We start from the raw sequence: 25,628 nt of genomic DNA, 5'->3' as shown, positions 1-25,628 counted from the left end.
TGTTGTACTCCCTAAATATACACAATTTTTAATGTGTTGAATATAGCTCAGTAAAGCTTGGGAAGGTGGGAAGATAGCATTTGCCTGCAATAAGTCAGAAGAAGAGGAGGTTATAGAACTCAAGAGTGGAGAAGTAGAAGAAAGACCAAAGTCCCTAAAAAACCCATTTGGAAGATTCTGTTTCCTGATGTTAACACCTATGGTTACCTTCCTGCCCTCTTTTTCTTGACCTTGCAGAATCCAGTGACTGGCTTGCTTCCAGCCAGCTATGATCAGAAAGATGCTTGGGTCCGAGATAATGTGTACAGCATCTTGGCTGTGTGGGGTTTGGGCCTGGCCTATCGGAAGAATGCAGACCGGGATGAGGATAAGGCAAAGGCCTATGAATTGGAGCAGGTACTCAAAATAAAAATACAAAGAGATCTGGAGCTGTGTGTGATTGGGGGTTGGGGGCAGAGTGGGGACTGAAGGAAGTGAAACCCACCAAAAGCTAAGAGAACTGTATTTTGCCTTTCCGTCTTTCATCATCTTTCTGAAATTATATTCCAGAAAGCTTTCCTGTATTGTACTGAAGTGGCATTCTTGCAGTGGAAACTTGAAACTTGCTGATTTGAGGGAGAGGGAACAGTCTGTTCTGTTACAGTGGAAAATCCTATCCTGGGATCTTTCCTAAAATGCATGATTCTCTAAGTAAATGTATCTTGTAGTCTCCACTGTATTTATTCTCATTGAGAAAATGTTTGGGAGCAGGTATCTACTATTTTATTTCATTTTTAAAAATTGTGGTGTTTGTATGAGGGTAAATGACATGAATCAGCAAACCTTCTGGACTAGACACAGTAAAGACTTTATTTGTTGATTTTTATAGCTGTGGCCACTGTTTCAGAGCCTGTTGCTTCCTCCCTCCCCCAACTCCTGGGCAAAATGAGGTCAGAGTCAGCAGATGCCTTTAAGCCAACTTTTAAGGCACTTCCCCTCAGTAAACAAGCATCCTTTATAGAACTGTTGAGACGCAAAGGGAGCTGCATCCTCTTCAACGACCAAGAAAATAATATTAAGAAAACAATATTCTGGGCTATGGTGGGAGTTGAAGTACTCTGTTGTCAGTTATAAGATGGATGTGCATTCATTTCCATTAGTGGGAAAAATTCTCTCTGTACCAGCCATTTTCTCCAGTGGTCTCTCCAAGACTTAGGCAATCTGAGCTCCAGTCTTCATCTATAAATCAGAATATTGATATTTGGTTATTTTACGAGTATCAATATAATGTGGGGTTGCACTGTGTTGTCCTTAGCAACAGCAGGCATTTGTTGTTCATTCAAGCCATTATTGAGAGATAAATAGGTCCACCAAAAAAAAAAAGAAATTATTCAAGTTTTTGCTCCACACCAGGTAGTACAGATCATTATTTTTATGACTTTTTTTGTTGTTGTTGAGACGGAGTCTCACTCTGTCCCCAGGCTGGAGTGCAGTGGCACGATCTCAGCTCACTGCAACCTCCACCTCCTGTGTTCAAGCGATTCTCCTGCCTCAGCCTCCCGAGTAGCTGGGACTACATGCGCGTGCCACCACGCCCGGCTAATTTTTTGTATTTTTAGTAGAGACAGGGTTTCACCATGTTAGCCAGGATGGTCTCAATCTCCTGACCTTGTGATCTGCCCGCCTCCGCCTCCCAAAGCACTAGGATTACAGGCATGAGCCACCGTGCCCAGCCTTTTATGACTTTTATAAAAATAATACCATTGTAGAAATTTGGAAAATATAGAGGAGTGTTTAAAAAAATTCACCTGTAATCCTGCCCACTCCCCTACCCCAAATCCTACATCCTACTCAACGTTTTCTAGTTTGAGCTCAGTGTTTTGTTTGTTGCTATTTTTACTAGAAATTAATATCAGTAGAATTGGAATCTCATATCTGGTACAATTTGACCCATTTTTTCAATTCTATTAGAAGAAATCTGTTATCTCCCTGTAATGTTAACACTTTTTCTTATTTGGCCCAGTTATAAAGAATTTAACAGAGGAAGGGGGAATAGTAGGGAAGCATTGAATTGCCCATTCTAAAATTTTAATATTCCATTAAATAATTTTTCACATAGCCAAAAAATACCTTTCATACCACCTTAATAGTAATTAGGAATGTTTCAAAACATTATAGCAATGGGAAACATCTTTCAAAAAGAAAAGATTTTGTGGGAATTTTTAAATTTATATGAACTTTCATTATTAATTGCAACAGGTTTTTATTATTAGGTCTCAATTTTTTTCTCAAACCTGATTCAGTGTTAATCAAGGACCAGAAAATCATATCTTTTTTTGTCATTAGGGTTGTAGGTCACATGTGGTCTCTATCTAACTACTCAGCTCTGTGATTGTGGTGCAAATGCAGCCAGAGACAATGCAGTCATCCCTCAGTATATGTGCAGGATGGATTCCAGTACAGGCTGCTTATAACCAAATCTCTGCATACTCAAATTCTGCAGTCAGCTCTGTGGAACCCATCTATAAGAAAAGTCAGCCTTCCATATACATGGGTTTCTCATCCCTGAATCCTGCATTTTTGATCCGTGTTTGGTTGGAAAAAAGCCACATATAAGTGGACCTGCACAGTTCAAACTTATGTTGTTCAGGGGTCCCCTGTATATAAAGAATGAGTATAGTTATGTTTGAATAAAACTTAATTCATAAAAATAGCAATGGGCTAGATTTGTCCCTGATCTAGATGAGTGGTTCCAAACTCTGACTGCACTTTGAGAAGCTTTTTTTTTTTTTTGAGACTAAGTCTTGCTCTATTGCCCAGGTTGGAGTGCCGTGGTGCGATCTCGGCTCACTGCAATCTCCATCTCCCAGGTTCAAGCGATTCTCCTGCCTCAGCCTCACAGTAGCTGGGATCACAGGCGTGCACCACCACACCCAGCTAATTTTTTTGTATTTTTAGTAGAGATGGGGTTTCACCATGTTGGCCAGGTTGGTCTGGAACTCCTGATCTCAAATGATTCACCCACCTCAGCCTCCCAAAGTGCTGGGATTACAGGTGTGAGCCACCATACCCGGCCAGGAATCTTTTAAGAAATACCCTTAGTACACCACAGCTTAGAACAATTTAAATATGAATCTCTGGAAGTGGAGCTCAGTAGCATCAATATTTTTTAAAAACTACCCGGGTGATTCTAATGTATAGCCAGTGTGAAGAATGACTAGTTATGGCAAAATATGAACATAGATTAAATCCAATAAATTCATAGATTAAATTCCCACCTACTGCAACTTTCTATTACTGTGTGGATTTTCCCAAAACATTGATTGTTAATTATTTCTACCCTTCCTTCCAATTCTTACCTTGGTTTCTTTCTGAGAAATAATGTCAGAGAATTGAAGAGAATTCTGGAAGAAAAGAGGACAAGGGTTTAGGCAACTACTGCATCCTAGATTGAGAGTAGAATTATGCACATGTATGTTTTTACAAATGTCTTTCTCTAAGGTATATAGATACAGTCTCATACCCATAGAAATATAGGCACACAAATAGGGATATCTCTTTGCATTCATGGTACCATCAAATTTCAGCTTCATCTCTGGGCCTCACTCCAGTTCTTTGTGCTAAGTTTTGTTCTTTTTGTGTGGTCATTCATTTTTTCTCATGACTTTAACTATTACCTTTATGAGAATGACTTCTGAGTCTTCATCTCTGACCTCACTTCAATTTTAAACCTAGGTTTTCATTTGTCACCTCATCAGTTTCATCTGCATATACTGTGGCTCCTCAAACTCAATGTGTCTGAAACCCCACCTTTCCAACTAAAAACAAACTACAAAACAATGGAAACTCATCAACAATCTCTTTTTCTGTTATTACTGTCTCCATTCTACCAACCACCCAGGCAATATTACTTGGAGTATTTCCCATAGTATGTTCTGTGGAATACTAGGCCAACTAAGTTTGGGACTATGTTAAAGAGCATGTGTCTTTTACTCCATAATTTCTCAGAGCCTTTGATGTACTAATGTGCATTTTTTGTCTAAGATGGGAGTGAATTTTATAGCCTTTCCAGAATCTCTTGGACTAGCACTCTATAAAACAGTGCTTGAAGTGTGCTACTTAACCTTAGAATGATTTTTGACTTCTCCCTGTTACCTTTTGATGCATGCACACCAAAGTCTGTTGATTCATATAATTTCTCTTGAATCTATCCCCTCTTTTCTCTTCACTTCTGCCTCAACCTTAGTCTAAGCCCTTATTTCCTAACACTTCTGTGAAAACCACATTTAAATTATGTTATTTCCATCCTCGACAATCTTTCTGTGGCCCTCATTTCTCCACAAGTAAAGTCGAAACATTTTGGATTGATAGACAAGGCCCTCTATGGGTTGGTCCTAGCTTATTTTTTTCAATATTATATCACGCTGGTGCCCTCCATTATACCCCCAGTTCCAGCCAGGCTGATGTCTTTATTACTCCTCTAATCCCTTAATAAAAATACCTAACATTTGTATAAATACTTTCCATTGTACAACACACTTCCCCATAATTACCAGTATTTTATTCTCACAATACCCTGTGAATCAAGTATTATTATCCTCAATTTCCAAGTGAAGGGACTGAGGCCCAGAGATGAAGCTGGAATTTGATGGTACCATGAATGCAACCTGGGTCTTATGACTTAGGAATCAGTATTGTTTGAATTTTTGCCTCCGTGGGAGCCATAGACATTGCCACCTGCAAAAATTTTTATGGGCTTCTTCTTCTACCTGCCTATTCCCTTTCAATCTAAACTAATATCCTTTGAAAGCCTAGCACCAATCCCACTTTTTCTGTGGTCCCTGTCCTTCCTCACAGACCACTCACTTGTACAGTGATCACTTTCTCAGGACTCCTTTCTTGGAACTTCTAGATCACTTACCATCTGTGCCATTCAACATCTTCGTTTTTTTAAATTTAAAAGACTGTGTAATCATCATGTGCCAGGCCCTATAATAGATGTTAAAAAGAAAATGGTACAAAATGTTTATATGTAACCCTCAACTTTTTTTTATGGAAAATTTCAAACTTACAGGAAAGTTGCAAGAATAGTAAAATAAACATACTTGCATATACTCTATCTAAATTCGCTAGTTGTTAACACTTTGTCATATTTGCGTACCCACCCCTCCACACACACACACACACACACTCACACACACACACACGATTTTTTGATAAGCCATTTGAGAGTTACTTGCAGACATGAGTTTGTTTTTTAATTCAACTTCCTTCGTGCATTGACTTGAAGGTCTTTTTCTGAACCTGGCCTCTGCCCCTTTCTCAGGGAGTTCATTGTCTGATGGGGGAGACAGATATATAAGCAAGTAGAGTTACAGTACATTAAGATAGGTACTATAGGTACTGATTTATATATTTGAGATAACTACTAAGCTCTGTGGGAACACACAGAGGTGGGAATGTCTGAACTTCTCTGGGACGAGGCAAGGAAGACTTCAGAGAGGAGTTGGGTTTTAAAGGATAATTAGGAAATGCTGGGTAGACTATGCTGTAGTTAGTTTTTAAAACATATCTGTCCCATTTCCCTTTTCTTTATGTTCTACAAAACCTGATAGAGGTTCAATAAATATCTGATTGCACATATACCTGGGGGTAGAGAGAAAGAGGTACACAGATATGGTTGTGTAGTTATATATTCTTATAAAGTCAGTTCACAGATATATATTGATTTATGTCCTCAAAAAGAATAGGCAAGAGGGAGAGTCACTTGGTATGGGGTAGAAGCCCTGATGTATGAATGTACATGTATAATTAATGCCATCTAGCACACCTGGATCAGAAAACAGTTAGTTTGGGGAACACAAAGTACAGATACCTCCCATCATTCCTACCTCCCGATACTTCCTACTAATTTTATCTTGCCTTGGAAATTAGAACTTGAGGGTAGAAATGGCTGACAATGGCCACTAATTGAGATCCTCCACTGAGTCCTTGATTCCCCAGATTTGCTGTTTAAAGAAAATTTAGATGGGAATAGTGGGGCTAGAGGGTAAAGGGAGTTGATGGGTTTGCAAGAGAAAAGATGACTAAGGCAGTAAAATAGTGAAGAAGCCAATGACATGAGCCCAGGATTCTTACAGAATAGTATATATGCTGAGTTCTATATTGGTCGACTAGAGGCCCTTAATATGTTTTTTTAAAATGAGTTCCTTTAGGCCACTGATATAAAGACAAGACTATTCAAGCCCCTCCCTCTGCTTCCCATTCTGATTCATTGACTTTTAGAAAAGACAGAATATGGTAGAAAACTTTGAGTATGTAGTGACATGTATCAGAATTGAATAAAGTTTCCCCACAGAAGAGGTTGTGTTAAATACTTTCCATAACAGGTATATTAAAGAGATGGACTCTTTCATTAGCATCAAAGTCATATAGATGTCTTCTTGTAGGGGTTACAATAAGTTTCCTTGCTTTGTAATAAATGTTTCAGGCTTTAAAATGTGACAAGATCATGCACTGCCTATTCTTTCTCTCTTTTTAAAATTTCTTCTTTTGATCTGTAAGGGGAGGGGACCATTTATAGACAGAAGTGACTTAAGAAAGGGGACTCTCCCACAGAAACCATTTTTATTCTTATTTTTCCCTCAATAAAAGGCTTCATAAAGAGTTGGAACTTAATAGGTACTTATCCTTATCATGACTATTGCTTGTAGTCCCATTTGAATATGTTTTGAAGAAATAACAGAATCATGTGGCTTCCAAGTAGATTAGTTTTCAGAGGTGTCCTGAAGTTACCTCTGAGCCAGCATACCCTGGAGTAACCTGGTTGGATTTCTTTTGGACTGTGAAACAGAAAGCTTTTTGGAGAAATAGAGAAACTGTTCGGTGCTATGTTCTTCCAAAACACATTTCTACCCATGCCACGATTGATGGGCCCTTTAGTGTCATGTAGTATATAGTTGGTGATCAGAATTTTGAGATGTTATGATTGGAAAACAGACTACTTTAAATTGTCAAGCCCCAGTAAGAGAAATAGTGATGACTTGAAACTTAAGAATTTGTGACTTTCTTTCAAGGAAAACGGGTTGAGTCAAATGAACAGATCCCCTTTATACTTATTCTTAATTAAAATTCACTTTATTCTTTAGGGGACATGTCCAGATAAATATTTCTGTGGACTCTTGAAGATAAGTCTTGGCTAGCTTAGAAAAAATGAAAGCAATGTTGTAGTGAAGTCTTTCTAGGCCATAGGATGTATTTTAGAATATCCTCAGAGCCTTAGGATTTTTGAGCTGACTTGTCCCTTTCTCCAGGTGGAATGTCCTCTAATAGGATGGTTGGCTTATTTTTACATAAACCAGTTGAAGCTTGGATGATTTTTTTGACTTGAAGGAATCATAAAGTGTAGCTTTTGATTCCACTTTTAGCTGTAATCTGCTCTTCTGTGTACCAATAAAGTAAATGTCATGTAAATAGGAACACAGGATAGGGTTACTTGTTCTCAAAAGGTCATGTACCATCTGCAGTTGCTGAGTAAGTGTTCCTGTATCTAGGGATGTTTATAACTGTCTTGTTTCCATTTATTTCTGCAGAGTGTAGTGAAGCTGATGAGAGGACTACTGCACTGCATGATCAGACAGGTATGGTATTGATAACACCCTCCTCTCTAATAAAAGCACATTGTAATAGTATCTCTATCCTTTAGGGAATGTTTATAGCTTATATTTTCTTTCAGTTTCACAAATACTACACACTAATTTTAGAAAATTTTGAAAATTGGAGAGGGATAATGTCACCCATAATCTCACAATGTAATTACCACTGCAATGTTTCTTTCCAGTCTTTTTTGACCCTCTACAAATGATTTTCAATGTGTTTCATCATTACTGTACATGCAATTGTGTATGTAGAGTGAAAAGATGATACAGGTTTAAAAACCCTCATTTGACCAGGCACTGGTGGTTCATGCCTGTAATCCCGGCATTCTGGGAGGCCAAGGCGGATGGATTGCTTGAGTCCAGAAGTTCAAGACCAGCCTGGGCAACATGGCGAAGCGTTGTCTCTACAAAAAATATAAAAATTAGCCGCGCATGGTTGTGTGTTCCTGTAGTCCCAGCTACTTGGGGTTAGCGGGGGTGAAGTGGGAGGATCACTTGAGCCTGGGAGGTCAAGGCTGCAGTGAGCCAAGATGGTGCCACTGCACTCCAGCCTGAAACCCAGTCTCAAAAACAAGTAAACAAAACGCACACACACACACACACACACACACACACACACACATACACATACACATACACAAAACCCTCATTTGAAACCCTTGGGACCATCAACTTTAGAATTTAAAGTTTTTCAGATTTTAAAAAGGCAGCACAGTGCATACTCCTGCCAACCTTTAATTATATGGTGTATGGTATATATACACCATATATTACCTTATGCCTTCTGCGGGTCTAGAACAGCACTCTATAATCAGAAACATTAATATCTCTGTAGGGAAACATGCAATTTCATACTAAGTAGAATAAATAAAGACTTAATTTGAATCTGGTGTTGCCAACAAATGAATTTTAATGCAAAATTTAGGGGAAAAACCTTTTCAAAGTGTTTTAGATTTTAAGATTGGAGATAAGAAACCTTGAATTTGCATCTCCTTGCAGTAATTTGCATTTTCCTGACCTCCAGTGAAGTTGAGCATCCTTTTATGTGTAGATTGAAAATTTGCATTTCCTCATGGATGAATTGTCTGCTAAGTCCTTTGCCTATCATCTAGGTTCTCTTTCCTGCCTGTTGAAAAGTTACTGTACATTATAGACATTAGTCCTTTGTCATATGCCTTGCGAATTTTTTAGCAGTCTATCATTTATTTTTGAGGCTTGTTTGTGATATTTTTGCATACAAAAGTGTTTTTACTTTAAAAAATTGTTTTATCCTAGGAGATCTTAAAGCATTTTGCCCACACTGAATCTTACCTGGCTTTTCTGAAGATCAAGATTATGTTTTATTAGAAGAAGAAATTGAGGCCCGGATTGCTAAAGTGACTGCCTACAGGCACAGAAGTCTATAGTAGAAGGAAATATATAGTAGATAGAAAGTAGTACATAGAAATATGTGATAGATAGAAAGTCTTTGCTACTTTATTTTGTATTTTAGATATTTGCACTTTCGTTTTTTTCTTTTTAGATAGGGGTCTTACTTTGTCGCTCAGGCTGGAGTGCAGTGATATGATCATAGCTCACTCACTGCAGCCTTGGCCTCTGGGCTCAAGTGATCCCCCCACCTCAGCCTCCCGCATCACTGGGACTACAGGTGTGCACCACCATGCCTTGCTAATTAAAAATTTTTTTTTGTAGGGATGGAATCTCACTATGTTGCCCAGGCTGGTCTCAAACTCCTGGGCTCAAGTGATCCTCCCACCTTGGCCTCCTAAAATGCCAGGATTATAGGCATGAGCCACCTTGCCTGGCCAATATTTGAACTTTCTACCTTACCAAATAGGTTTAAGGTCACCAATTTCAGGAACCAAATTTAAGGTATAACGGTTACTGTCATACATCAGAGGCATTAATTATCAAATTTAAATTTCAGGAACTAAGTCTTTCAGTTGTCCTTTGCATAATATTTCCCTTCTGACTTCTAGTTTTAGCTTTCTGTTTTGAACCTAGGAAATCCGAGACAGATCTCAGTTAATTTAGAAAGTTTATTTTGCCAAGGTTGAGGACCCACCCATGACACAGCCTCAGGAGGTCCTGAAGACATGTGCCCAGGGTGATTGGGGCACAACTTGGTTTTATACATTTTAGGGAGACATGAGACATCAATCAATATATGTAAGAAGTATAGTATATTAGTTCCATCCAGAAAGGGTGAGACAACTGAAAGCAAGGCCTCGAGGGGGCTTCCAGGTCACAGGTAGGTAAGAGACAGACGGTTGCATTCTCTTGAGTTTCTGATAAGTCTTTCCAAAGGAGGCAATCAGAATATGCATCTATCTCTGTGAGCAGAGGGATGACTTTGAATAGAATGGGAGGCGGATTTTCCCTGAGCAGTTCCCAGCTTGTAGGGGCCCAAGATATTTTCCTTTCACAACCCCCCACCTTTGTTTTTTCAAATCTTTTGGAGAAAGCATTTTACAAGAAAATGAATCTCTGATCTCAGGTTTCACCTGATCTCTCGTGAGTAGGACAGTTTATTTCTAGATAGGTAGGTCCCAAAAGCTCATTTTTAGCAGGTTGTGAAGTCTCATATCCTGTGAAGAGAAAATGCGGGGAGGTAAGGGAGAAAAAACAATAACAAACAAAAGAACAATCCTGGAAAAATCAGTATAGGCCCTATTACTCTGAAGTCCATACATTATTAGGCAGGTATGAAAGTGGCTTATGAATGTAAATAGGTTACTGTTGTTTTTTGAGATGAAGCCTCTTTCTGTCACCCAGGCTGGAGTGCAGTGGTGTGATCCTGGCTCACTGCAACCTCCGCCTCCCGGGTTCAAGTGATCCTCCTGCCTTAGCCTCCTGAGTAGCTGGGATTACAGATGTGCGCCACCACACTCGGCTAATTTTTGTATGTTTTTAGTAGATATGGGGTTTCACCATGTTGGCCAGGCTGGTCTCAAACTCCCGACCTCAAGTGATCCACCAGCCTCGGCCTCCCAAAGTGCTGGGATTACAGGCATAACCCACCGTGCTGGCCAATTACTGTTATTTTTTTCTGAAGTTTGAGTTGTCTGGCTTCAGTTCCCAGGGTTTTAAGAAAGCACAGCTGAGTTTTCAGGGACTCCAAATTAGGAAAAATGGGGGAAAAAAAGGAAGGAAAAAGTTGAAAACATTATTTTGAAGACTTGTAGCCAAAAAAAATTAGAATTCCATCCAAACTGTAGAAACTAATAAAAATTGAAACAAAAATTAGGCAAGACTACAATCTAACAATGGGTGTCCTATCGTTTTGAAATATAATTTTTTCTCTCTCCAGTTTCCCCTTTTACTAAAGACAAATCATGGTAGGACTGGTTTGCTTATTATACTTGGCCTAATTATTTGTATACAGTGCAGCAAGAATAATTATTTTTTACATAGGCTTTTAAATGGGCTTTGATGGAATTTTGTTCCATAGGAGGAATCTCAGATAAGATTTTTTTTCTTGAGATGGAGTCTTGCTCTGTCACCCAGGCTAGAGTGCAGTGGCATGATCTCAGCTCACTGCAACCTCCACCTCCTGGGTTCAAGTGATTCTCCTGCCTCAGCCTCCCGAGGAGCTGGGATTACAGGCGCCCACCACTGCGCCCAGCTAATTTTTGTATTTTTAGTAGGGATGGTGTTTCACCATGTTGGCCAGGCTGGTCTTGAACTCCTGACTTCATGATCCACCTGCCTCAGCCTCCCAAAATGCTGTGATTATAGGCGTGAGCCACCACACCCAGCCATTAGTTAAGACTTCTTGAAAGCCGAGCCCAGCCATGAATTTATGCCATCAAATATCTATGAGTTGTTTGAATTTCTCCTCCTCTTGAGGTTCCAAGATAAACCTGAGGCTTCTGTGCCTGTCGGAAAGTGACATTCTTTACTTACCAAGGGTCAGAAACCCTATACGTGGCCTGTGTACATGAAATATGAGGCCAGTTTTTCCAAGGGCTTTATTGGCTTCACAAGTCAAGTTTGATTCTTTAAAGGAAAGCACACCATTCCAGTCAAAGCCTTGGTAAAATTACCAGTTTCTCCAACTGTGTCCTGTTACAAATGAAAACAGATTCTTATTGCACTTACGCAAATAACTGTATTGCTGTAAGTTAAGAATACTCACAAATAGTTTCCAAATTCTAGAGAAAATCAGGTAGAGAGAAATAAATATGCTCCAAATCTTGTTTATGGCAGTATACTAAATTGTTAAAAGCTGTCAGTAGCTCAAAAGAAAAGTTTTAAGTATCTGAAAAACAAAACAAAGGATCAGCAAACCTTTTAAGCAAAAAGTCCAAAAAATTAGTTCAGTCCATGCAGTTATTTCTTGTTCTGCTTGATATTCATGAACATTTTAGTTCTCCATGAGTCCTGGAAATTTTTCCTCTATTCTGATGTCACAATCTTCAAAAGTTATCAGAAACCTGCATTTAAGAGCACCTATTGGAATTTTATAGCTGATTATAAAACCGTCTTCTAAAAAGGACCAAAACAAGACAACAATTGTCCATGGATGAAAAAAAAGTTTTAAGGCAGCCATAATCAAAAGACACAATTGACAAAGAAATTTGTTACCTCTGTGGCACACAATAATTTTAACATAACAATTAGGAATATTACTGATAATGTACACTAAGTTATATCAGAATTTCAGGAGTTTCTCATAATTTTGGAACACATACCAATAACATATTTATACAAATACAGCCCAAAGAAAACCAAACAACATTTCATATTTGACAGTGCTTCCTGTATAATTTTTATACCAAATAAGCCAAATTATGACATTTTTGGACTTCAGGGAACCTAATGTCTTAAAGGATTAATTAGGTTAGAAAAAGACATAATTTATAATTTGATTTTAGAAAATTTGTCAAATATAAAAGTTTGAAACGCTTGATATTACAAAAGAATATTACAGGTCATTGTTTAACCAAAGTGATAATTCAAGGACTTCAAAAAAAGTGAAAACCTTAATTCTTTGAGAGAAGAGACTTAATTTTCTAAACAAGAAGCCCTAATAAAAACAGCATGAAGCCAATTACATTTGTTTTTCAAAATTTTGTAAACAATCTATAAAGTTTAACCTTGATTATAAAATATAACTTCCATAAGGCTTTTATAACCTTTATTAAGGAGTTGGAGGAGTTGGTTAATGCTTTAAGAAAAACCTGTTAAACTGACACAGATTAACCAGGCATACTGGTTTTGCATCAGTGTGCCTTTCATACTAATGATTAATTTATAGAGAAACTGAACTTATTTTATCTTTAAAAATTGGCCTTTACAATCTGTGCACTGTCTTCTTCCACGATAGTCCCTGGCTCATGAGGAATCAAATAGCTTTAATTGTTTTTTGCCCTGTATTTCAGGAATGCAGTTTATTTTGATTGGCATCTTCCATGGGGCCTGAAGATGAGGCTTTAATTGCTGTTAGTGTTTAAGATTTAGCAGGACTTGATGTCCTTTTTAGACCCAGGAGTTAAAGCCCTCTAACTCAATGTCACAAGGACTTTAAAAGCCCATATAGGAAGATACATGGATGTAATAACCTTAGTTTAAAAAATTTTTTTTTTGTTAATCTTGGTTTTTTTCCTAAGCAAAACCAAAACTTAATATTTGGACTTTCTGGTTTGTCCTGAACATCCCTCTTTTATTTTTATTTTTTTGAGATGGAGTCTTGCTCTGTGGCCAGGCTAGAGTGCAGTGGCGCAATCTCGGCTCACTGCAACCTCCACCTCCTGGGTTCAAGCAATTCTCCTGCCTCAGCCTCCTGAGTAGCTGGGACTACAGGTGCACGCCACCACACCCAGCTAATTTTTTTTTGTATTTTTAGTAGAGACAGGGTTTCACCATGTTGGCCAGGATGGTCTCGATCTCTTGACCCCCTGATCCACCTGCCTCGGCCTCCCAGAGTGCTGGGATTACAGGCATGAGCCACTGCACCTGGCCTCTTTATTCTTATAACTTTCTTTACATCTCCTTTTGTTTCCTGGTTGTTTTTACCTTGTTTTATACATAACCTTTAAATAAGCTTTGAATTAGACAAAACTTGTTCACCTTTTATTTTTTAGCAAGAATGTTTTCCTACAATATATATTTATTGGAAAATACCCAAATAATTAAATATCTATTATTTAATATAACTTTATATCCTAAATTATGACCAGTTTTTCTGCAAGTACTTATCCTATTACATTTACGTAATTATTTTAATTGTTTTACCCTGATTATTTATGAAAACTGTGATAGTCGTGATTTAAAGTTATGAAACTGCCATTGAAAATTATGACTGAGACAGTGAAAAAAGATTTGACCTAACTGATTCCATCTTGCTCTTAGCCCCAAGCCGTCCTTGTTCACTCCTGGGCATAGGCCAAACTAACTTTGGGAGGAATTTAGCTTATAGATTAGCTTTGAAACAAAGAGAATAACAGTCCTTTCCCAAAACAAACCTCCTTATTGTCTGTGCATACTGCCTAAAGCCACAGGATTCGAAGTTATGGTAATACTACTAAATTCAAGATGCAGCTATTTTCATTAAGCCCATATCAATGTCTTATTTATTAAAAATTACACAAGCAAAGAATCATTCTGTTTTGGGCTGGGCTTATAGTTTATAACCCCTATGCCAAATTTTGACACCTGATAGTATTTGGCAGGGATAAGTATGAAATTGCTTGATTCATAAATGCAAAACAAAAGAATGTATACTGGCAAATCCTAAGACATTTCTAATATTACTTTACCAAATAATTTTAAAACTAGCTTATTTATTACAGATTTTACTTAAGTTACATAAACTTCAAAAAGCATTTGACTATTCTTTTTTAGTATCTGATTTAAATGCTTTTATTTTTCTTTAAGCCAATTAATTAGATCTCTTATATATGTTTAGTAGTGAAACAGTGTGTACACAACACATAAATACATATAAGGACACATTAGGCATGCCAATGGATTTATAAAGACCCCCTCTTTTTTTTTCTTAGATTTTCATATTCTTGATAACCTGTTTCACAACCCTACACAGTTGTCAGCTAAACAGCTTTAAATTTGCACATTGAAGGAAACAGTTCAGGTGAAATCAAATAGCAAAATTTACATCATAATATACAGAGAGAAAGGTCTGGTGGTGCAGAACTACAGGGAGATGCTTTTACAGTGCACTTAAAAAAATTTTTTTTTTTTTTTTGAGACAGAGTCTCGCTCTGTCACCCAGGCTGGAGTGCAGTGGTGCAGTCTCGGCTCCTTGCAACCTCCACCTCCCAGGTTCACGCCATTCTCCTGCCTCAGCCTCCCGAGTAGCTGGGACTACAGGCACCCGCCACCATGCCCGGCTAAGTTTTTGTATTTTTAGTAGAGACAGGGTTTCACCGTGTTAGCCAGGATGGTCTCGATCTCCTGACCTCGTGATCCACCCGCCTCGGTCTCCCAAAGTGCTGGTATTATAGGCGTGAGCCACCGCACCCGGCCAAAATTTTTTTAAACAAAGACATTTCTGAGTGTCTTCCTTAAAAACCCAAGTGTAACCTCTGTTGCGATAACTATTTCAGTCAAAAAATCAGGTGAAAACAGAATTCAGTCAACTGAGAAGAAAAAAAAAAAACTTTTGCTCAAAAAAAAGACAAGGTCTTAGGAGACCTTGTTTTTTTTCTCAAAGAAAAAACAACCCCAAAACATGAAGGCCTTTTAAATACAAACATGCCCACATGCACACATACACACACACATCTTGGATGTTAACCTTTTAATTAAGCCGACTTTTAACCATTGAGCTCTTTTAAAAAAAATCTTTTAAAATCTTATTACTGTATTTCAGCTAGGACAAAATGCTGCTAAACTAACAATCATCACACAAATTCTATGATTTCTGAGCACTCTAAGTGTAAGCAGAATTTAACACCAGCTGGTTGTTAATGCTAACTTCAGTCGTTTAAAAAGAATTTTCAAGACAGAATCCCAAACCAGTTTCTTACATGATGATGGGTCTCAGGCTGTAGACTGCTCTCTATGGTCCTAGAAACAGGAAAAACAAAAACAAAACTCATCTTCCCCGTTAGAAGCGTGTTCAAACTCCATAAAGGAGTTACCTGCCTTCCATCGACATGGAGGCAGGAAAACTTGCTTTCCTTGTGTTGGAAGCAAGTAAAACTCCAAAAAAAGAAGAGTTGTAACAGGAAAATAAGCTTTAGATCTCAACCAAATTTTGAGAGATCAGGGATTCTGTTGAGGGGGTGCTCTCAGGCCTCAGCAAATTGTCCTGTTGGTTTGAGCCATCAAGTTAGCTCATGCTGGTACCAAGCACCAACAGGAGATTTGTCAAAGGTCAGGGGCATCTCCACTCAGAATCCACCCCACCTTGAGGTTACCAAAATGTGAACCCTGAAAATCTGAGACAGGTCTCAGTTAATTTAGAAAGTTTATTTTGCCAAAGTTGAAGATGCGCCCGTGACACAGCTTCAGGAGGTCCTGAGGACCTGTGCCCAAGATAGTTGGGGCACAGCTTGGTTTTATACATTTTTGAGAGACATGAGACATCAATCAATATATGTAAGAAGTACATTAGTTCAGAAAAGCTGAGACAACTCAAAGCAACGCCCCACAACTGGGGGCTTCCAGGTCACAGGTTGGTGAGAGACAGATGGTTGCATTCTCTTGAGTTTTTGGTAAGTCTTTCCAAAGGAGGCAATCAGAATATGCATCTGTCTCTGTGAGCAGAGGGATGACTTTGAATAGAATGGGAGGCAGATTTTCCCTGAGCAATTCTTAGCTTGAAGGGGCCCAAGATATTTTCCTTTCAGACTGTCATACCTTTACTCCCTCACTCTATGTGTCTCTCAGCAGCTCTTTTCATTACTCCTTCAAAATATATCCTCTTATTCTAATTTACTTCGAAATTTCTACCTCAGTTTCAGGAACAAATGTATCTTTTCACATTCAGTTACCTCTTACTAAGCTGTTCTCACTCAAGCACTCTGAATCTCAGTTTATATCTACAGTGTGCAGTGTGGCAAAGCAACCATATGAAGAGTAAACAAGAGGCAATGAATAGGAAAGAGCTGTTTTTAACTATTTGGTATTATTTTCTGATTAAATCACCTAAATTGAAAAACAACAATAACAGACTTTCCAGTTGTATTAGTGCAGGAAAAAACAGGTAACGAGTATTTTAAATATTCACAATTGCCTGAAGATAGTGTATCTTCACATTGCAATAATGTATGTTAGAGTATTACAGAAGTGTGGCATATGGGTTGATTTTTCAGTATATCCTTCTTTTAATGTTTTTGTTCTTTTCAGGTGGATAAAGTAGAATCCTTCAAATATAGTCAGAGTACTAAGGATAGCCTCCATGCAAAGTACAACACCAAAACCTGTGCCACTGTAGTGGGTGATGATCAATGGGGACACCTGCAGTTGGATGCTACCTCTGTGTACCTGCTCTTCTTAGCCCAAATGACTGCCTCAGGTCAGTACAAGGAGAGAAGTGCTCGGAGCCCCTGAGCATGGAGTCTGGGGTACTAATTAATATTCTTTTAAATTGAGAACCGGGAAGGCTGGGGTAGATCTTCATGAAACAGGTATTTTTTATTATTTATTAATTCTCAGATATCATGAGATGGCAAAGAAGGGCTAGGTTTCATTGCTTGTTCTCATTACAGTACATTGACAAGCCTGCCAGTTAGTATAAATACAAACTCAATCACCTACTTTATGCTACTCTTTATGAATATATTATAAACAAGGCATCTGTCTATAGGCATCTAAATTATATTAAGAAAATTAACTTAGGAATCAGAATCCAAATTTTTAAATTACTGAATACTATATCCTTTTCAGATGGTTCTCAATTTATTAATTTTGGATGCTTTACCTGAGAAAGGGAAATGTAAGAAACAACTTAATTTCCTTTTATTTTTCCTAAATTGGGGGAGGGCAATGTATCCGATTATACCTAGTTTATAAAAGTAATGGGACCTTTGCCAGAGCTTCCTAAACTAATGTACTTCTCAAAATACCATATTTTTGACATTTTAATTTCTTCATCTTCCAATCCGGTTATTGAGATCCTTGGTACTAAGGGCATCCAGGGTGGGAATTCCCTCAAAATACTCTTCTCCTTTTTTAATAGAAATAAATATTTGATGATAAACCTTTCCTTTATTTCCTCTAGAACACACAGCTCAGAAGCTGAATAGCCTTTTCTTAAAAGTATGAACTGGCTACCCAGATATGTCCTCCTGTTGTAGGGGAGGTTTCTTCCTGAATAAATGTATTTTTAGGTTTAATTTATTTAAATAGAATGACAACTATAACTCTATTTCTAATAATATTTTAATACCAATTCTGGAATTATGTCTACAAAGCAACAATGTCTGAATATCTCTTGTAGTTTTTCATTTTGAGCCCAGAATGCAAGCAGAAATGTATCAAAGAGGCTTATAGGAGACACAGCCATTCATTCAACAAATGTTTATTGATTCCTGACTTAACATTTGATTTTCAGCTCAATCAGCAGAGTTTGATAGGTACTTGGAATAAGGTAGATATTATTTGATCAGGCCTTTGAGGAATAAGTAGAAATTTACAAATCAGAGAAGGGAAGGGAATAGCATGAATATAACATGGAAATTTGAAAGGTACTGGCCATCAAGGTAAGGCTGGATATCTTCTATGGTTAGAGTATAACATGCATCTGGAAAAATGACAAACTGTGAAACTAGAAGGTTGGGGCTAGCTATTCGAGGGCCTGTGTACTATGCCACATAGTTTGCAGTTTAGGCCATAATCAGTAGCGAGTCATTCAAGGTAAATAATCAAGGAAGTTTCAGATGATTCACTTCAGTAGCAGGAAGATAGATTGGATAGGAAAGAAGATTAAGATGGCAGACTAGTTAGGAAGTTAGTGAAATACTTTAAGGCAAGATTGATACAGAATTTATGTAAGGCAGTTACCTTGAGAATGAAAGGGCATATGTGAGATGTAAGTGGTAGTATGCAAGATCTTCATAGAGTATTTAGCAATGCTCTACACATTTTTGAATACACTAATCTCCATCTTGGTTAAAAGAGAGGCTTAGACAGAACCTGACTGCAACTTACAGAATGGGGGCAGGAGGGGCTCCATGGAACCTCCCCCAGCAAAACAACCATAAATGTTGAAAATTATTTTTTAAAAACCAGCCACTGACATTATTGGAAATTGTCTGAAGGACATACAGCAAGTAGAGAAACATTTACTCCAGGAAATCTACCAAGTATTGGTAAAAGCAGTGAGGGAGTGTGGCATTTGAGTCTAAATCTACTCCCTCCTCCACCCCACCTCAGCATGGCAGAAGCAATATTCAAGGCGGGTACAACCAAGAGCACAATCTCCCCAGCTAGTTCCCAGTTTAGGGACACTGTATCTCTCTGAGGGAGGTAAGGAGATACATCCTCTCCAGCTCCATGTTGCAGAAGCTAGTTCAGGCAAGAATAGCTAACAGGCCTGCAGTTCCCCTCCTCCCCAGGAAAAGGCAGGGTGAGAATGCTAGGCCCTGATTAACCTTGGCCCACTTCACTATTAGGGTGGAGGTTCCCCACTGGGAGGGGCAAACTAAGAAGATCAAAGGCTACCATCCCTTCCCAGCACTCAATTTGTAAAGCAGGGGTGTCACTCCAAAAGAAGTGGGCCACTGTTCTCACCACTAGCTCTGGAGCACTGGCACGGAAATTTTGCTGGGGAGAGAGGCAGGCTGTAAGGACACAAAGCTCTGTAGCTTTTCCCAAAGGAATTGACTTTATTTAACAGAGTGTGGAAAAGTTAAAGCCTAAAGGCAATCTCAAAAAACAATGGAGATTTGGGTTCTAAGCAATTAAGAGGAGGCTAGTAGCTCAATAAGAGCAAGAAGCTAAACCATATACTAGCTCAATGGCACATGGAACATTTTTCAGGATAGATTATATGGTACACCATAAAACTAGCCTCAATAAATTTGAAAGATTTCAAAATCACACAAAGTATGTTCTATGACCAAAATGGAATGAAATTAGGAACAGAAAGAAACCTAGGAATCTCACAAATATATGGAAATGAAGCAATACACACCTAAATGACCAATAAGTCAAATTGAGAAAATACTTTGAGCTAAATGAAAAAGAAAATACAACATACCAAAACTTATAGGAAGCAGAGAAAACAGTGCTTAGAGGGAAGTTTATACCTGTAAACACCAATGTAAAAAAAAAAAAAAGAAAGAAAAATCAGTAACCTAACCTCCCACCTTAAGGCACTGGAAAAAGACAAGCAAACTAAACCCAAAGCAAAGAGAAAGGATGAAGTAATAAACATTACAGCAGAAATTAATGAAACAGAAAATGGAAAAAACAATAGAGAAAATCAACAAAACCAAAAGTTCATTCTTTAAAAAGATCAACAAAATTGATAAATCTTTAGCTACATTGACCAAGAGAAAAAGAGAGAATACTCAAATTACTAAAACTAGGAATAAAAGAGGGGACATCACTACAACCTTACAAAAATATAAAGAACTAAAGGGGAATACTATGGACAACTGGTTACCAACAAATTAGATAATTTTGATGAAATGGGAAAATTTCTTGAAAGATAAACTACTGAATCTGACTCAAGAAGCAAAGGAAATCTGAGTAGACTTACTACAATCAAAGAGAATTAGTAATATAAAATCTTTCCACAGAGAAGTAAGCCCGGGTGCAGATAGCTGTACTGATAAATCTACCAAATAAAGAAGAGTGAACACCAATTATTTACAAACACTTCCAAAAATAGAAGAGGTGACACTTGCAACATTCTGTGAAGCCATTACTCTGATGCTAAAACCAGACAAAGATATCACAACAAAGTACAATTATAGATCAATATCTCTTATTAATATAGACATAAAAATAAACAAAATACTAGGTAACTGAATCCGGCAATATATTAACAAGTTTATATACCTTGACCAAACCATATATATTCCAGGAATGCAAGGTTGTTTTATTATCTGAAAATTAATGCAATACATCATGTCAGTGGAATAAAGGACAAAGATATATTATTGTCTCAGTAGACACAGAAAAACATTTGACAAATTCAACACCTTATCATGATAAATACTTACCAAATAAGGAATAGAGGAGAATTTTTTCAACCTGATAAATGGCATCTTTGAAAATCCACAGCTAACATGACATTTGATGGTGAAAGAATGAATGCTTTTCCCCATAGATCAGAATAAGACAAGGACATCAACTCTTGCCACCGGTATCTAAAATTGTACTGGCAGTTTAGCAAGGGCAAATAGCCAATAAAAAGAAATAAAAGGCATCAAATAAATGAAGGAGTATAATTATCTCCATTTGCAGATGATACGTTCTTACATAGAGAAATCCTAAGGAATTCATTAAAACTCTAGAATAAAGTTCAGCAAGGTAACAATGTACAAGATAAAAATGCAAAAATGAATTATATTTCTAAACAGTAGCAGTGAATAACCAAAATGAAATTTAAAAATAATTTCTATTAAAATGGGATCAAAAATGAAATAATGAGGAATAAATTTAACAAAAGAAATATAAAATTTGTACTTTGAAAGATATGAAACATTGTTGAAAGAAAGTAAATATCTAAATAAATGGAAAGACATCTATATTCAAGGATCAGAAGATTTATTGTTAATGTGGCAACATTTCCCAAATTAATCTACAGATTTAACATCAACTGACTTTGCAGAAATTGACAGGCTGTTTCTAAAATTTATATGGAAATTTAAAGGACCCAGAAGAGCTAAAACAGTCTTAAAAAAGAAGAAAGTTGAAGGACTCAAATTTCCTAATTTCAAAACTTACTACAAAGCTATATTAATTAAAACAGTACAGGTACTGGCATAAGTATAGACATGTAGCTCTTTGGAATAGAATTGAGAGGTTAGAAATAAGCCATCACTTTATGCTCAGTTGATTTTTGACAAAGGTGCCAAGATAATTCAATGGGGAAAGAATAGTCTCTTCAACAAATGGTGCTGGGACAACTGTATGTCCACATGCAAAAGAATGAAATTGTACTTCTTCCTCACACCATATATAAAAATCAACTCAAGGCTGGGCGCGGTGGCCCATGCCTGTAATCCCAGCACTTTGGGAGGCTGAGGTGGCAGGATCACTTAAAGTCAGGAGTTTGAGACCAGCCTGGCCAACATGGCAAAACCCCATCTCTACTAAGAATACAAAAATTAGCCAGGCGTGGTGTGTTCCTGTAATCCCAGCTACTCAGGAGGCTGAGGCAGGAGAATCGCTTGAACCCGGGAGGCGGAGGTTGCAGTGAGCCAAGATCGCGCCATTGCACTCCAGCCTGGGCAACAGAATGAGACTCCATCTCAAACAAACAAACAAAAAAAGAAATTAAATTGAAAAAATTAACTCAAAATAAATTGTAGGCCTAAATGTAAGAAGGAAAACTAAAACACTATATTAGTCTGCCACAACAGAATACCACAGAATAGGTGGCTTAAACAACAGAAATTTATTTTCTCACAGTTCTGGAGGCTGGAAGTCCAAGAGCAAGGCTGGCGGGGTTGGTTTCTGGTGAGGCCTCATCTTGGCTTTCAGATGGCTACCCTTTCTGTGTTTTTACATGGCCTTTTCTCTATGTGTGTGCACTCCTGGTGTGTCTTCCTCTTCTTATAAGGACGGCAGCCCTATTGGGTTAGGACCACCCTCATGACCTCATTTATCTTCTTAGTTATCTCCTTGAAGTCCCTATCTCCAAATATAGTCATATTAGGGGTTAGGGCTTCAATATACAAATTTTTGGGGGAAGGACACAATTCAATACATAACAAACACTTAGAGAAAAATATAGGAGTAAATGTTTATGGCCTTGGGTTAAGAAAAAGCCTCTTAGATATGGCACGAAAAGCATAAGCTACTGAAGAAAAAATAGAGAAACTGGAATGTATCAAAATTAAGAACTTTTGTGTTTCAAAGGACCCCATCAAGAAACTAAAAAAGCAACCAATAGTATAGAAGAAAATATTCACAAGTCATATATCTGATAAGGTACTTGTATCTAAAAGAACTCTCAGAACTTAATATAAAAGATAAATAACCTAATTAAAAATGGTCAAAGAATCAGAATTGACATTCCTCCAAAAAGATGTTCAGATAACCAATAAGTACATGAAAGGATAGTGAACATCATTAATTTTGAAAGAAATATAGGTCCAAACCACAACGAGATACCACTTCACACCCATCAGGATGACTGTAATCAAAAAGACAGATAATAAGTGTTGCTGAGGATGTGGAGAAATTGGAACCCTCATACACTGCTGGTGGAAATGTAAAATGGTGCAGCTGCTTTGGAAAAGAGTCTGGTAGTTTCTTAAAAGGCTTAAAAAAGAGATACCGTATGATCTAGCAGTTTCACTCCTAAGTATATATATACCCAAGAGAAATGAAAACATATGTTCACTCAAAAGCTTATACATTAATGTTTATAGCAGCATTACTTATGATAGCCATAAATGAAAATAACCCAAATGTTTATCAACTGATAATTGGATAAATAAAATATGATACATCTGCACAATGGAATTTTTAAATTTTTTTTCATGTTACTGCTACCTCTCAAGATGGAATATTTTGGGCAATAAAAAATGAATTACGGGTACATGCCACAACACTGACAAACCTTGAAAATATTATGCTAAGTGAAAGAACCCAGACATAAAAGGCCACATATTGTATGATTCCATTTATATGAATGTCAACTAAGGCAAATCATAGAGACAGGAAGTAGATTAGTGATTACTTAGGCTGGGGGGCAACTGTAGAAGGGAAGTGGGGAGTGACTGCTAAGGGGCACAGGATTTCTTTTGGAGTGATGACAGTGTTCTAAAATTGATTGTGGTGATGGTCGCACAACTGTGCATACACTAAAAACCGTTGAATATATACTTCTTATGCATGCTTTTTACATATCTCAATAAGGTTGTTTCTAAAAATGAGAGAAAGAGGCTTAATGTTATACAGATGAGTGCAGAATATAAGTGCAATAGACCACTGATTTAGCTCCATTTCTGGAGCCCTGTATGCCTTAGTATTCTTTATATAGTCACCTTTGGTCTAATCCAGCCCTATCTCATTTTATGTGTACTCACCTCTGCATTCTTTGTTCGACAAGCAGTGTCTCGGCTCTACAGGAGGCACAGGATCCAGAGGTCCTCCATTTATGAGCTTTCCTCAAGAGGCTGATCCCTTTCCTGTGGTTAACAGAGGTGTTTAAAATCACTTAATAAATTTTCAAACATCTACTGTTCAATGCTGTTTAATACCGTTCAGAATACTATGTGAGATACTTTTAGTGGCTATGTGAGATAATTTTAGAAGATGCAGGTATAAATAAGATGTAGTTCTTTCCTTAAAATTCAAGTACACATTTGTCTATAATACAGAGTAAAAAAATAAGTTCATAAAAGTAAGAAAAACAAAATTCTATGAATCACAAAATAGGAGAATCAATGATAGCATCACAGAGGACATAGCATTTGAGCTGAGCCTTGAAAGAACAGTAGGATTTCAAGATGTGGAGAGAAGAAGGCCATTTAAATGGAGAATATAATGAGCAAAAGGACATAAATGGTAGAAATGTCTGGGATTTGTATGATATAGCTGTGATGCAAGTCTAACAGATGAATAATACTAGTTTCATACTTTTGCCTTCTCTGTCTCTGCTCAATCGCATTGGCACACAAAGATGACAAGATAAAGCTATGAAGCTGATGTCCCATGTCACTATCTTCTCTTTATCGGCGTCTTTCCAAGAAGTTAGTGTCATTACGATTGCAAGGAAAAACACACTTTGCCACTTTGCTTCTGCAGCTTCCCTGTGCTATGGATGCTATTTTGACAGAGCCATGGATCAGGAGGAGTTTGCAATCTGATAATACCAATCATATAGTTCTTTTTAATTATAAAGTTACACAGTTCCATGATTTAAAATATATGTTAATAGATCAAAGATTTAGATGTGGCCAGGCGCAGTGGCTCAAACCTGTAATCCCAGCACTTTGGGAGGCTTAGGCAGGTGGATCACGAGGTCAGGAGTTCAAGACCAGCCTGGCCAACATGGTGAAACCCCTTCTCTACTAAACATACAAAAAAATTAGCCGGGCGTGGTGGTGGGTGCCTGTAATCCCAGCTACTCAGGAGGCTGAGCCAGGAGAATCGCATGAACCCAGGAGGCAAAGGTTGCAGTAAGCCAGGATCATGCCACAGCACTCCAGCCTGGGCAACAGAGTGAGAATCCGTCTCAAAAAAAAAAAAAAGTTTCTGATAATAAAAAAATACTATAAACAAGTCCAAATTCCAACAAACTAGCAAAAATACTTGCAACACATATGATGTGCAACAGACTAATTTCCTTAATATTTGTTAAAATATCAATAATAGAGAAAGAAGTTTTTTTTAAAGTTTAATGCTGAGCAAATACACACACACAAACACACACACACAATATGTTTCTGTGAACCACAGAAAAGGGGAAGCAATGACAGCACCACAGAGGAGATAGCATTTGAGCTGGACCTTGAAAGAACAGTGAGATTTCAAGATATGGGAAGGAAGGGAAGGCCGTATGAATGGAGATTATGAGCAAAAGGACATAAGTGGTAGAAATATGTGGCATTTGTATGGTATAGCTGTGATACAAATCTAAGAGATGAATAAGGCCAGTTTCATACTTCTGCCTTCTCTCAGCCTCTGATTTCTATTGAATTGCCAGCCTTTCTGGCAATATATACTTACAATGCGTACTTTTTGTGTATCTCAATAAAGTTTTAAAAAATGACAAAGAATGAGGCTTAATATTATACAGATGGTGCATGTGTATATATATATATATATATATATACCAAGACCATACATATACCATTTTATATATATATACTAAGACCATACATATACGAAGACTGG

General features: G+C 37.6%; 1 protein-coding gene and 1 long non-coding RNA gene across 2 annotated transcripts in view; one reads left to right on the top strand and one right to left on the bottom strand.

Moving 5' to 3' along the window:
• Positions 1-25,628, top strand: part of PHKA1 (phosphorylase kinase regulatory subunit alpha 1) — a 134,774-nt gene that overhangs the window by 1,143 nt on the left and 108,003 nt on the right. Inside the window, exons 2-4 of the mRNA XM_004064391.4 lie at positions 238-396; positions 7,572-7,619; positions 16,953-17,121. Of these exons, the coding sequence (XP_004064439.1) occupies positions 238-396; positions 7,572-7,619; positions 16,953-17,121 (376 nt within the window). The remainder of the gene's footprint in view (positions 1-237; positions 397-7,571; positions 7,620-16,952; positions 17,122-25,628) is intronic.
• LOC134757930 (uncharacterized) lies at positions 827-23,869 on the bottom strand. Its single transcript, XR_010132568.1, has 5 exons — positions 23,816-23,869; positions 15,629-15,668; positions 4,901-4,968; positions 3,339-3,383; positions 827-1,218 (listed from the first exon to the last, which is right to left on the bottom strand). It is a non-coding gene; the product is annotated as an uncharacterized lncRNA (long non-coding RNA).

This window comes from Gorilla gorilla, chromosome X (assembly GCF_029281585.2).
Source record: "Gorilla gorilla gorilla isolate KB3781 chromosome X, NHGRI_mGorGor1-v2.1_pri, whole genome shotgun sequence".
In the NCBI taxonomy this organism is placed as follows: Eukaryota; Metazoa; Chordata; class Mammalia; order Primates; family Hominidae; genus Gorilla; species Gorilla gorilla.
Note: the sequence above shows the minus strand (reverse complement) of the source record. Positions and strands in the feature narration are given on the sequence as shown.